This window comes from Nerophis ophidion, linkage group LG06 (assembly GCF_033978795.1).
Source record: "Nerophis ophidion isolate RoL-2023_Sa linkage group LG06, RoL_Noph_v1.0, whole genome shotgun sequence".
NCBI lineage: Eukaryota > Metazoa > Chordata > Actinopteri > Syngnathiformes > Syngnathidae > Nerophis > Nerophis ophidion.
The window spans coordinates 60,941,423-60,953,289 of NC_084616.1; the positions used below are offsets into that span (position 1 = coordinate 60,941,423).

Consider the following 11,867-nt stretch of genomic DNA (forward strand, 5'->3'; position numbering starts at 1 on the left):
GTCAAAACCTCCACAAATGAAACATGTACAGATGACAATTTCTGACTTTATTGAAAGACCAACAGACACAGTATAGTTTACTTAGGGGGGAAATAGTGGATAAATCGGCCACATTGATCCAAAATCATGATAAAAATGTAATGCATTGTTTTGTTTTTTACACTTGTGATACTAAAAGTAATAAGTTTAGCTCTTCCTTTCAACAAAATAGATGTGCAAGACGATTAGGGTATAGACATGTTCACATTTAACAAATATAGGTTTGGATCAGTCCAGTTTACTGCATCTCAACTTCAGCCTAGAATGAAAAGCTACAATAAAATAAACAAAAGTACAAATGGAAGTGCTTGATTAGAAAACGTGTGTGAACATAAGGAAGTTTACAACATATAGCAGAACAAGAATTAGGAACCTGTTTACGTGACTTGTATTTACAATTTGCAGGAGACAATTAAATCAAAATAGTACCTTATCAGTTACTCATATTCCATTTCCCCCTGTGCTGCACTTTTTGGTGACAAAAAGTGGATTTTAGTGTTGAGAGACTAGTGGAGTGAGATCATGCTCTTTACAGATGTCATACAAAGATATGGATTACCTATTCTTCTTTATAAGATGAGTATTTGGGTACTGGTCATCTTATTGTGACCATGCTATCATACCACACAATACAACATCTCTGTGGGGGATGAGGTGGCTGTGTTGTCTGGGTGCGACTATATCAAGACCTTCAACAAAAGATCAAGAGGATTTTTTTCCCCCCAAATTTTGTTTTGTATCATACTTTTCTCACCTGTTTTATAACCCCCTGCCCATTCCAGTTCCAGAGGAATGGCCACAATAGTCTGCACCTCTCTGTCCACCCTTCTCCAGCTGCTCTTCTGAAGCCTGAGGAGGGGAAGGTGGAGGATAGGAAGGAGGTGGAATAGTAAGGCGAGGGAGCGATGGCAGTGCAGGCCTGGGAGACGTGGGAAGAGGTGGCGGGGTGCCCGATGTTTCAGTTGGGTGTTGTATTGTGCGTGCACGAGAGGTGGCAGGTGAGGCGTGCGTACTCCTGATGCGTAGTGGTTCAGAGGGGCAGTCACTGATTTGCTCCAGCAATGAGGGCATGTCTCCCTCTATTTTCTCCAGCACTGCCACCATTTGCTTTTCTATCTGCTCGATCACACTGTCCATTTGCCAGTCGCTTGTCACACTGCTTCCAACTGCTCCTTGATGCAGCCCAGTCCCATACATCCCTACCCCTCGTCCCCGTGTATAGAGAGTACTATAAGGACTCCCATAGGGCCCTGCCATCCCCATGCCTACCGTCCCAATGTCTGTGCTGTATGGGGTAGCGTGACGGCCCAAACTAGCAGAGCTACCAATTGCATAGCAAGCCTGACCTATTGGAGGACTTGACCTGGCAATATTAAACTCAGCGCTATATCTGTCTATTTTACGGGCATCCCTATTCTTTCTCAACACAGGACTAGCTTCACCTCTTAAATTAACACAGAGACTTGCATCTACCCCTGGTCCTGGTGCAATTGCCGGAGTGACTGCTTCTCCCACGGAACTTTCTGCAACCGCCTCAGGTAGCTGAGTCTGACACCAGCTTCCATCACTCTCATCTTTCTGTGTGCCACTACAAGCAGCTGTGGGAGCACTATGGATTGTTGCAGCCATCTTACGCTTGCTGTTGGGATCAGGTGAGGCGCTTGTCTGTTTCCTGTCAAGATGTAGACCTGAACCACTGTCTAATAGCTTTGTGCATTCAGGGGTTATTTTGGATTCTTTATTTTGATCATCTGTTTTCCTTCTTTCATTAGCTGGTGTTTTCTTTGAGCCAAGCTTTTCGCCAGGCGGAGATGAGGGTTCAAGAATCACATTTGGCTCCTGTTTTTCCACCTCTCTGTCCACACCTGCTGGTCTATTTTCAACCATTACCTCTAAGGACACACCACTGGAAGTTACCCGTCCTCCGTCAGCGACCCTTCTACCTCCGTCATTGCTTGCCACCTGGATTGCACCCTCCTCAACTTTCCCTACTTCCTCACTCTTTACCTGAGCTGAACTGTCAACAACTGACTCAGAGTTCTTCAGTCGCTGCATGAAGGTGGTGACGCGTATCGCTTTCTGCAAAATATAGAGGCAAAGAAATGGATAAAATGATGATAACAGAACAATGGATTTATATGCTTGTTGTATTTAACTACTTTTTCCCACACACCTTTGACACATCAATGATTACTGACAGTTTACTTAAAAGTTATGCATTTGACAATTTGTCAAGGCACAAACAAAGCAATATGATTCTAGTGAAATGAATTCTGCAGATGTGTGTCATGTATTTACTTCCAGGAAGATTTGATTGATTTTACCCTGGTTTGAATCAATCCAAAGTCTTCCCAAATACCTCATTGTTTGCTTGTTGACTTAAAAAACAGATCTACGTCACATGCACAATTATTAGGCAAAATATATACTTTAGATTAATTTTACTGATGATCAAATATAATGTGAACAATCATAGGAATATCAAAATGGTATATTTTTTGTACTTGCCAGTGGTTCGAATGAGTGAGAGAATACGTTTTAGCTCACCTAAGAAATCGATAAACATATATAAATATATATACAAACATATGTGAGTATACACTATATATATATATATATATATATATATATATATATATATATAAATATATATATATATATATATATCTATATATACATGTGTGTGTGTGTGTATATATATATATATATATATATATATATATTTATATATACATGTGTGTGTGTATATATATATATATATATATGTATATATATATATTATATATATATATATATAATATATATATATATATATATATAAATACATACATAAATACATACATATTTGTGTGTGTATATATATACATATATATACACACACACATATGTGTGTGTATACATATATATATATATATATATATATATATATACATATATATATATATACATACATATACATACATACATGTGTATATATACTGTGTATACATATACATATATGTATACACACATATGTGTGTGTGTATATATATATATATATATATATATATATATATATATATATATATATATATATATATATATACATATATATATATAAAATGTATTGATGTAAATGCCCGTATCTGCTGTGTGTGTGTGTGTGTACGTATGTAATTAGAAAAGAGAAGTATTGGATATTTCTCTTTTGGCCTTATTTGTATTTGACATGTTATATGTATTCGACATAAATGTTTGGGTAGAATTTTATCAAATAAAACCCAGTTTATTTTCAGTAATATATACATTTATCTGAGCTGGTATCTATTTTACGGAGGAATGTAGTTAATCACAGAACTGGCACCCGATGTCATTAAAAAAGTATGGATTTTGAATTGAATTTTTTTTAGAATTGAGAATAGATTCTGAATCGAATCCTTAGCCCCAAAAATGGAATCGAATTGTGTGGTGCCCACAGACAGCCCAACAATTAGACATAGATTTCCACCCAAATACACAAATAATACAAAAATAAAAAAGATAAACTCAAAATGACTGTTAGGTAAAATGTTGACCAATAAAATGTTGACCAATAAAGCCACCATATCTTTTTCTATAGCAACAATGAGCCATTCATCCATAGTTTGTCAGTTTATTGATCAGTTCGCAGTCAGCTATTTCCTGAAGCAGCAACTACGTACTCCCACTGTTCCACATATGTCTCTCACTGTAAATCTCATTTTGAGTAATGCTCACAAATTCTCAACGGGATTTAAATCAGGTGAGGTCAATCATTCACTCTTTCATTTCTAGTTAAATCTAATTGTTGTCCCATTCAACTTTAGGTAACACATACTGCATATAATTTTCTATTAATCTCTCCACCCATTTTTTATACTGCTTGTCTCAATTAGGGTTACCAGTGAGAGGCAGGCAGGCTACACCCTAAAGGTCGACAATCCAAAGCAGGACATGTAACTATTTACACTCACATTAACATATATGGGTAATTTAGTGTAATAACCTAACATGCAAATATTTGGAATGTGGTATTTTATGGAGTCTGAAAATGTGCAGCCATATGAGGAATAAGTAAAACATTCACTTTGCCTAATAACTGTGCACACAGAGAATAATAAATATTTTCCTCTCTCCTGACTTCCTTAAAACTAAAAACACTGAATGTATTTGGGAAAGTGTACAAGCTTAGAATATTTTTTTAAACCAGGTGGTTGATTATCTGGAAGTAGAAAGCTTTTATGGTACATCAATTATTGTACGAAGCAGCATGTAGTTTTGATTGCTTGAATGTAATGTACAGGTACAACGATTAAAGGAATGACAGAGGGCATTAATACACGTGAATGGTCCACAGTGGCTTACATCCACCACATCCTTTTCATTTTACTCTCTCCTTATCCACACTAACGGTACAATTACTCAAAAATACCTACTGTATATTCCGGTTGCTGTTCATGACCTTATTTGTACAAATGTGACTAGTGCAGATGAGGAGTAAAAAAGGAACAGACCGGGCCACTTTGAACATTTGACTTTGATCAGGAAAAGTGGGGCAGTGTGGATGGATCTCCTCTGGGACAGACAGAGTGACAGTGGGCATAGACAGAACTTATGGGAAGAGCTTCACCAGTCACTGTATGATCAACACATCTCCTGGTTGACTGCTAATGGTCAATTATTTTGAAATATTTCCCCCTAAAACAGGCAATTCAAACGCATGTTCAGCCATAAGGAGATGCTTTTTTTCTTCAATCATGCCAGACTGAATGTGCAGTTCCACCCACACTCTGTCCTTACATTCGCTATCATGATGAGCTACAATACCTTCAACTCCTGGGAATTATATGAGGAAAGAGAGAAGAGGTTTATGGACATTACTTATTCTGTTTTCATCTTGTTCTGTTTTCCCCATTTGACATTTGCGCAATGTTTTATGCTGTACTATTTGCATTTGTTTAACATCCTTTATTGCATTAGAAATGGAGAATGAGCTTGACGTCCTACCCGCCATTTGGCCTTTGCAAAGTTCTTCTCAAATTGGGCACAGACGCCATCCTTCAGGTTCTTTTCTGATGCACCATTTCCTGCAATCCTGACAAACGCAGCACTCAAAACATAAGGCCAAGCCAGGTATGTTGTCCAAATACATGTGCACTTTTGAGATTACGTCATTACCATTCATGCCAAAGCGCATCTTGTGCTGTGATTCTCAGCATCTGGTCCACCTCCATGAGTCGACAGACAAGCTCCTTAGCTTAAACATTAAATGAAACCAAAAATATTATAGACTGCAGCTTGTTGGCATTGTTTGGTGAAACTGTGTACCTGCAGGGGATATGTCATCCCAGTATGGAGAATCAAACTCAAAGTCACCAGCAACAATGCGACAGAAAATGATGCGATTATGTAGATCTGTATTCTCCTCTTCTGTTTCATCATAAAAAGGAGGGTTACCAGATAAGCTGCAAAAAGAAAACTTCATCAGCGGACACAGAAATAGTTGTGATTTGGAATCTATAAAATGTTGTATTGATAACGCAGACTCACAGTATGAACATAATGACACCCACAGCCCAGCAGTCCACTGGTCGTCCATACCGATGGCGAGCCACTACTTCAGGTGCTAAGAGATGATTCATAAAAAGCAGTGTTGGAAGACATATCTAAATTTCTTGGGTCCTTTCATCATTCATTCATCACCCATTTGACTATGTTCATAATTCCAACCAGAATAAGTGTTTTACATACAGGGTATTTGCCTCTAAATACTGCTCTCCTTATTTCATACAGCCAATGTTATTTGTAATTTTAGTGTCAAAAAGTTGACTAATGTAAATTAGGAAGAAAACACAAGTTTGGCTCAATGAACATTATTACTCGTAATGTGATATAATCTTACCCAGGTATTCTGGAGTTCCACAGGGTTCTGTGATAGGACCATTCTCAAATCTGGAGAGGTAGAAATCTCGCAGAACTACTTTGTTGTGATTGTTCTCATTGTAGTACATTAGATTTTCCAGCTATGACAGAAGGAGGGACATACAAGGTCAAATCATTTACAGGAAAATACACATAATACAGTACTGTCGCTATATGGGTGCAAGGTAATATGAAATATGAAAATAGACCACTAAAATAACCACCCAATATGCGTGTGACAATAAAAGAAAATGTTACGTTTAGGAGGTCATTCAATTTCAATGTGTTACTTTTTTTTGCCAAATCATTTGGTCGTTGTCATCCATATAGCATTGTGTAGATGTGCACTTTAGTAAATGCCGTAACATTCCATCGCCTTTCATGTCATCAAAATGTAAATATTTACACTGACATTCACTGTAGTTTAAAATACACTATTGTGGATGCTAATGATGTGAAATCCCATACCAAGATTGATTCCAATTGTTGCCTTATCCCTGAAAATAGAATATTATTTAATTTTGGTCTTCAATTTCATGTAAGAATACATTATCTTTTTTTGAAAGAATGTACCCTCATAACAGAAACCTCATAACAGAGGTCATGACAGAGACCTCTCTTATGAGATCTCTGAATAGACTATTGGTTAGGATTAATCGATTGGAGGTTGGACACCTCTAAAGTGTACTATTATGGTTTCAGTTACATCAACATCATAGGAAAAAATCCTTCTGAACTTTGAATTGTTGTTGTCTTTGAATGCCTTGTTTATGTATGCGCAGTTATAAGAACATATTAATCATATTAGAAAAAAAACTATTTAATTCCACATACTGTATAGTACTTTATAACCTAAAAGACAGTTCCACTTTCTACCAGCAGAGGACATCTTAGGCCAAAGCAACGCTAATAGTTAATTCAAATACTGGTAGGCTGACAAAGATATGAAGCTATTTTGAAAGAGAGTATGTGGGGAGAAACTGCATTATTAAAACAATGTTCATTTGCAATGGCATCAATCAATCAATCAATCAATCAATCAATCAATCAATCAATCAATGTGACCAACCAGGGGCATAATAATGAGATTAACATTGGAGGGGACACCTGAAACATTCATAAATACTTTGAGCAGAAATATGTCATAAACATGAACAACAGTACAAACCATTCACAAAATGCCATGTCACAAACATTTTTTTAAGTAACAACTTTTTGACTTGGAAAAAAAACAATTTGTAAAAAATATATTTTTTAAAATATTATTTCAAAACAAAGCACTTTAGCCAATGAAGACAACCTCTAATGACAAACTTGGTTATCCTCCAACAACACCTTATGGTTCAGTTTGACCAACACAAAGAACTACAGTTATACCTCTCATATCTAACACTTAAACTCACTACCTCAAAGAGGGAGCCAATGAGGAAAGTTGTGTTGAACGTTGAAAATGGAAACATATGAGTTAAAGATTTCCATCAATCCATCCATCCATTTTTCATACTGCTTCTCCATCTTGGGGTCACAAAAGGGCTGGAGCCTTTCCCAGCTTCATTCGGGCGGAAGGTGGGGTACACCCAGATTTCAAAATCTAATGTTTTTCTCATTTGCATTATAATTTTTAGGTGAGACAAATCTGCCTGTCTGCAATATAAGAGGGGACACAAATGCCTATGTATATATATATATACATATATATATATATATATATATATATATATATATATATATATATATATATATATATATATATAAAAGGGTATTTCTGTCCGTCATTCCGTCGTAGATTTTCTTTCCTTTTACGGAAGGTTTTTTGTTGGGAATAAATGATGAAAAAAACACTTAATTGAACGGTTTAAAAGAGGAGAAAGCATGAAAAAAATGAAAATTAAATTTAGAAACATAGTTTATCTTCAATTTCGACTCTTTAAAATTCAAAATTCAACCGAAAAAAATGAAGAGAAAAACTAGCTAATTCAAATCTTTTTGAAAAAAATTAAAACAATTTTTTATGGAACATCATTAGTAATTTTTCTTCCATCCATCCATCATCTTCCGCTTATCCGAGGTCGGGTCGCGGGGGCAACAGCCTAAGCAGGGAAACCCAGACTTCCCTCTCCCCAGCCACTTCGTCTAGCTCTTCCCGGGGGATCCCGAGGCGTTCCCAGGCCAGCCGGGAGACATAGTCTTCCCAACGTGTCCTGGGTCTTCCCCGTGGCCTCCTACCGGTTGGACGTGCCCTAAACACCTCCCTAGGGAGGCGTTCGGGTGGCATCCTGACCAGATGCCCGAACCACCTCATCTGGCTCCTCTCGATGTGGAGGAGCAGCGGCTTTATTTTGAGTTCCTCCCGGATGGCAGAGCTTCTCACCCTATCTCTAAGGGAGAGCCCCGCCACACGGCGGAGGAAACTCATTTCGGCCGCTTGTACCCGTGATCTTATCCTTTCGGTCATGACCCAAAGCTCATGACCATAGGTGAGGATGGGAACGTAGATCGACCGGTAAATTGAGAGCTTTGCCTTCTGGCTCAGCTCCTTCTTCACCACAACGGATCGGTACAACGTCCGCATTACTGAAGACGCCGCACCGATCCGCCTGTCGATCTCACGATCCACTCTTCCCTCACTCGTGAACAAGACTCCTAGGTACTTGAACTCCTCCACTTGGGGCAGGGTCTCCTCCCCAACCCGGAGATGGCACTCCACCCTTTTCCGGGCGAGAACCATGGACTCGGATTTGGAGGTGCTGATTCTCATTCCGGTCGCTTCACACTCGGCTGCGAACCGATCCAGCGAGAGCTGAAGATCCCGGTCAGATGAAGCCATCAGGACCACATCATCTGCAAAAAGCAGAGACCTAATCCTGCGGTTACCAAACCGGAACCCCTCAACGCCTTGACTGCGCCTAGAAATTCTGTCCATAAAAGTTATGAACAGAATCGGTGACAAAGGACAGCCTTGGCGGAGTCCAACCCTCACTGGGAATGTGTTCGACTTACTGCCGGCAATGCGAACCAAGCTCTGGCACTGATCGTACAGGGAACGGACCGCCACAATAAGACAGTCCGATACCCCATACTCTCTGAGCACTCCCCACAGGACTTCCCGAGGGACACGGTCGAATGCCTTCTCCAAGTCCACAAAGCACGTGTAGACTGGTTGGGCAAACTCCCATGCACCCTCAAGAACCCTGCCGAGAGTATAGAGCTGGTCCACAGTTCCACGACCAGGACGAAAACCACACTGTTCCTCCTGAATCCGAGGTTCGACTATCCGACGTAGCCTCCTCTCCAGTACACCTGAATAAACCTTACCGGGAAGGCTGAGGAGTGTGATCCCACGATAGTTGGAACACACCCTCCGGTCCCCCTTCTTAAAGAGAGGAACCACCACCCCGGTCTGCCAATCCAGAGGTACCGCCCCCGATGTCCACGCGATGCTGCAAAGTCTTGTCAACCAAGACAGCCCCACAGCATCCAGAGCCTTAAGGAACTCCGGGCGGATCTCGTCCACCCCTGGGGCCTTGCCACCGAGGAGCTTTTTAACTACCTCAGCGACCTCAGCCCCAGAAATAGGAGAGTCCACCACAGATTCCCCAGGCACTGCTTCCTCATAGGAAGACGTGTTGGTGGGATTGAGGAGGTCTTCGAAGTATTCCTTCCACCTATCCACAACATCCGCAGTCGAGGTCAGCAGAACACCATCCGCACCATACACGGTGTTGATAGTGCACTGCTTCCCCTTCCTGAGGCGGCGGACGGTGGTCCAGAATCGCTTCGAAGCCGTCCGGAAGTCGTTTTCCATGGCTTCCCCGAACTCTTCCCATGTCCGAGTTTTTGCCTCCGCGACCGCTGAAGCTGCACACCGCTTGGCCTGTCGGTACCTGTCCACTGCCTCCGGAGTCCTATGAGCCAAAAGGACCCGATAGGACTCCTTCTTCAGCTTGACGGCATCCCTCACCGCTGGTGTCCACCAAGGGGTTTTAGGATTGCCGCCCCGACAGGCACCAACTACCTTGCGGCCACAGCTCCGATCTGCCGCCTCGACAATAGAGGTGCGGAACATGGTCCACTCGGACTCAATGTCCAGCACCTCCCTCGTGACATGTTCAAAGTTCTTCCGGAGGTGGGAATTGAAACTTTGTCTGACAGGGGACTCTGCCAGACGTTCCCAGCAGACCCTCACAATGCGTTTGGGCCTCCCAGGTCTGTCCGGCATCCTCCCCCACCATCGCAGCCAACTCACCACCAGGTGGTGATCGGTAGAAAGCTCCGCCCCTCTCTTCACCCGAGTGTCCAAAACATGAGGCCGCAAATCCGATGACACAACTACAAAGTCGATCATGGAACTGCGGCCTAGGGTATCCTGGTGCCAAGTGCACATATGGACACCCTTATGTTTGAACATGGTGTTTGTTATCGACAAACTGTGACGAGCACAAAAGTCCAATAACAAAACACCACTCGGGTTCAGATCCGGGCGGCCATTCTTCCCAATCACGCCTCTCCAGGTTTCACTGTCGTTGCCAACGTGAGCGTTGAAGTCTCCCAGTAGGACAAGGGAATCACCCGGGGGAGCACTTTCCAGTACTCCCTCGAGTGTTCCCAAAAAGGGTGGGTACTCTGAACTGCTGTTTGGTGCATAAGCACAAACAACAGTCAGGACCCGTCCCCCCACCCGAAGGCGGAGGGAGGCTACCCTTTCGTCCACCGGGTTGAACTCCAACGTACAGGCTTTGAGCCGGGGGGAAACAAGAATTGCCACCCCAGCCCGTCGCCTCTCACTGCCGGCAACGCCAGAGTGGAAGAGGGTCCAATCCCTCTCGAGAGAAGTGGTTCCAGAGCCCTTGCTGTGCGTCGAAGTGAGTCCAACTATGTCCAGCCGGAATTTCTCGACTTCGCGCACTAGCTCAGGCTCCTTCCCCCCCAGTGACGTGACGTTCCACGTCCCAAGAGCTAGCTTCTGTAGCCGAGGATCGGACCGCCAAGTGCCCTGCCTTCGGCTGTCGCCCAGCTCACAATGCACCCGACCTCTATGGCCCCTGCTATGGGTGGTGAGCCCATTGGAGGGGTGACCCACGTTGCCTCTTCGGGCTGTGCCCGGCCGGGCCCCATGGGAACAGGCCCGGCCACCAGGCGCTCGCCATCGTGCCCCACCTCCGGGCCTGGCTCCAGAGGGGGGCCCCGGTGACCCGCGTCCGGGCGAGGGAAATCTGGGTCCATGGTTTTTCATCTTCATAAAGGTCTTCGAGCTGCTCTTTGTCTGATCCCTCACCTAGAACCTGTTTGCCTTGGGAGACCCTACCAGGGGGCTTTATGCCCCCGGACAACATAGCTCCTAGGATCATTGGGACACGCAAACTCCTCTACCACGATAAGGTTGCAGCTCAGAGAGGAGATAAGGTTGCAGCTCAGAGAGGAGATTAATTTTAGAATTTTGATGACATGTTTTAAATAGGTTAAAATCCAATCTGCACTTTGTTAGAATATATAACAAAGTGGACCAAGCTATATTTCTAACAAAGACGAATCATTATTTCTTCTAGATTTTCCAGAACAAAATTTTTCAAAGAAAATCAAAAGACTTTTGAAATAAGATTTACATTTGATTCTACAGATTTTCTAGATTTGCCAGAATATTTTTTTCGAATTTTAATCATAATAAGTTTGAAGAAATATTTCACAAATATTCTTCATCGAAAAAACAGAAGCTAAAATGAAGAATTAAAATGTATTTATTATTCTTTACAATTAAACAAATATATTTACTTGAACATTTATTAAAATTGTCAGGAAAGAAGAGGAAGAAATAGAAAAGGTAAAAAGGTATATGTGTTTAAAAATCCTAAAATCATTTTTAAGGTTGTATTTTTTCTCTAAAATTGTCTTTCTGAAAGTTATAAGAAGAA

The 11,867-nt window shown here is 41.6% G+C and overlaps 1 protein-coding gene and 1 long non-coding RNA gene across 3 annotated transcripts in view; one reads left to right on the plus strand and one right to left on the minus strand.

Moving 5' to 3' along the window:
• LOC133555052 (uncharacterized) overlaps positions 1 to 2,628 on the plus strand; it is a 14,093-nt gene extending 11,465 nt beyond the window's left edge. The window contains exons 2-3 of the long non-coding RNA XR_009807264.1: positions 1,470 to 1,691; positions 1,812 to 2,628. This is a non-coding gene — a long non-coding RNA (uncharacterized LOC133555052). The remainder of the gene's footprint in view (positions 1 to 1,469; positions 1,692 to 1,811) is intronic.
• camkvl (CaM kinase-like vesicle-associated, like) overlaps positions 30 to 11,867 on the minus strand; it is a 115,504-nt gene continuing 103,666 nt past the window's right edge. The window contains exons 6-11 of one of the 2 annotated variants that reach the window (XM_061904473.1): positions 5,939 to 6,059; positions 5,587 to 5,662; positions 5,365 to 5,501; positions 5,215 to 5,293; positions 5,044 to 5,131; positions 30 to 2,118 (exon numbers count right to left, since the gene is read on the minus strand). In XM_061904473.1, the coding sequence (XP_061760457.1) occupies positions 799 to 2,118; positions 5,044 to 5,131; positions 5,215 to 5,293; positions 5,365 to 5,501; positions 5,587 to 5,662; positions 5,939 to 6,059 (1,821 nt within the window). In that variant the 3' untranslated portion in view covers positions 30 to 798. Of the gene's footprint in view, positions 2,119 to 3,148; positions 4,873 to 5,043; positions 5,132 to 5,214; positions 5,294 to 5,364; positions 5,502 to 5,586; positions 5,663 to 5,938; positions 6,060 to 11,867 lie in introns of those variants that run through there. The other variant, XM_061904474.1, reaches the window with a different exon arrangement.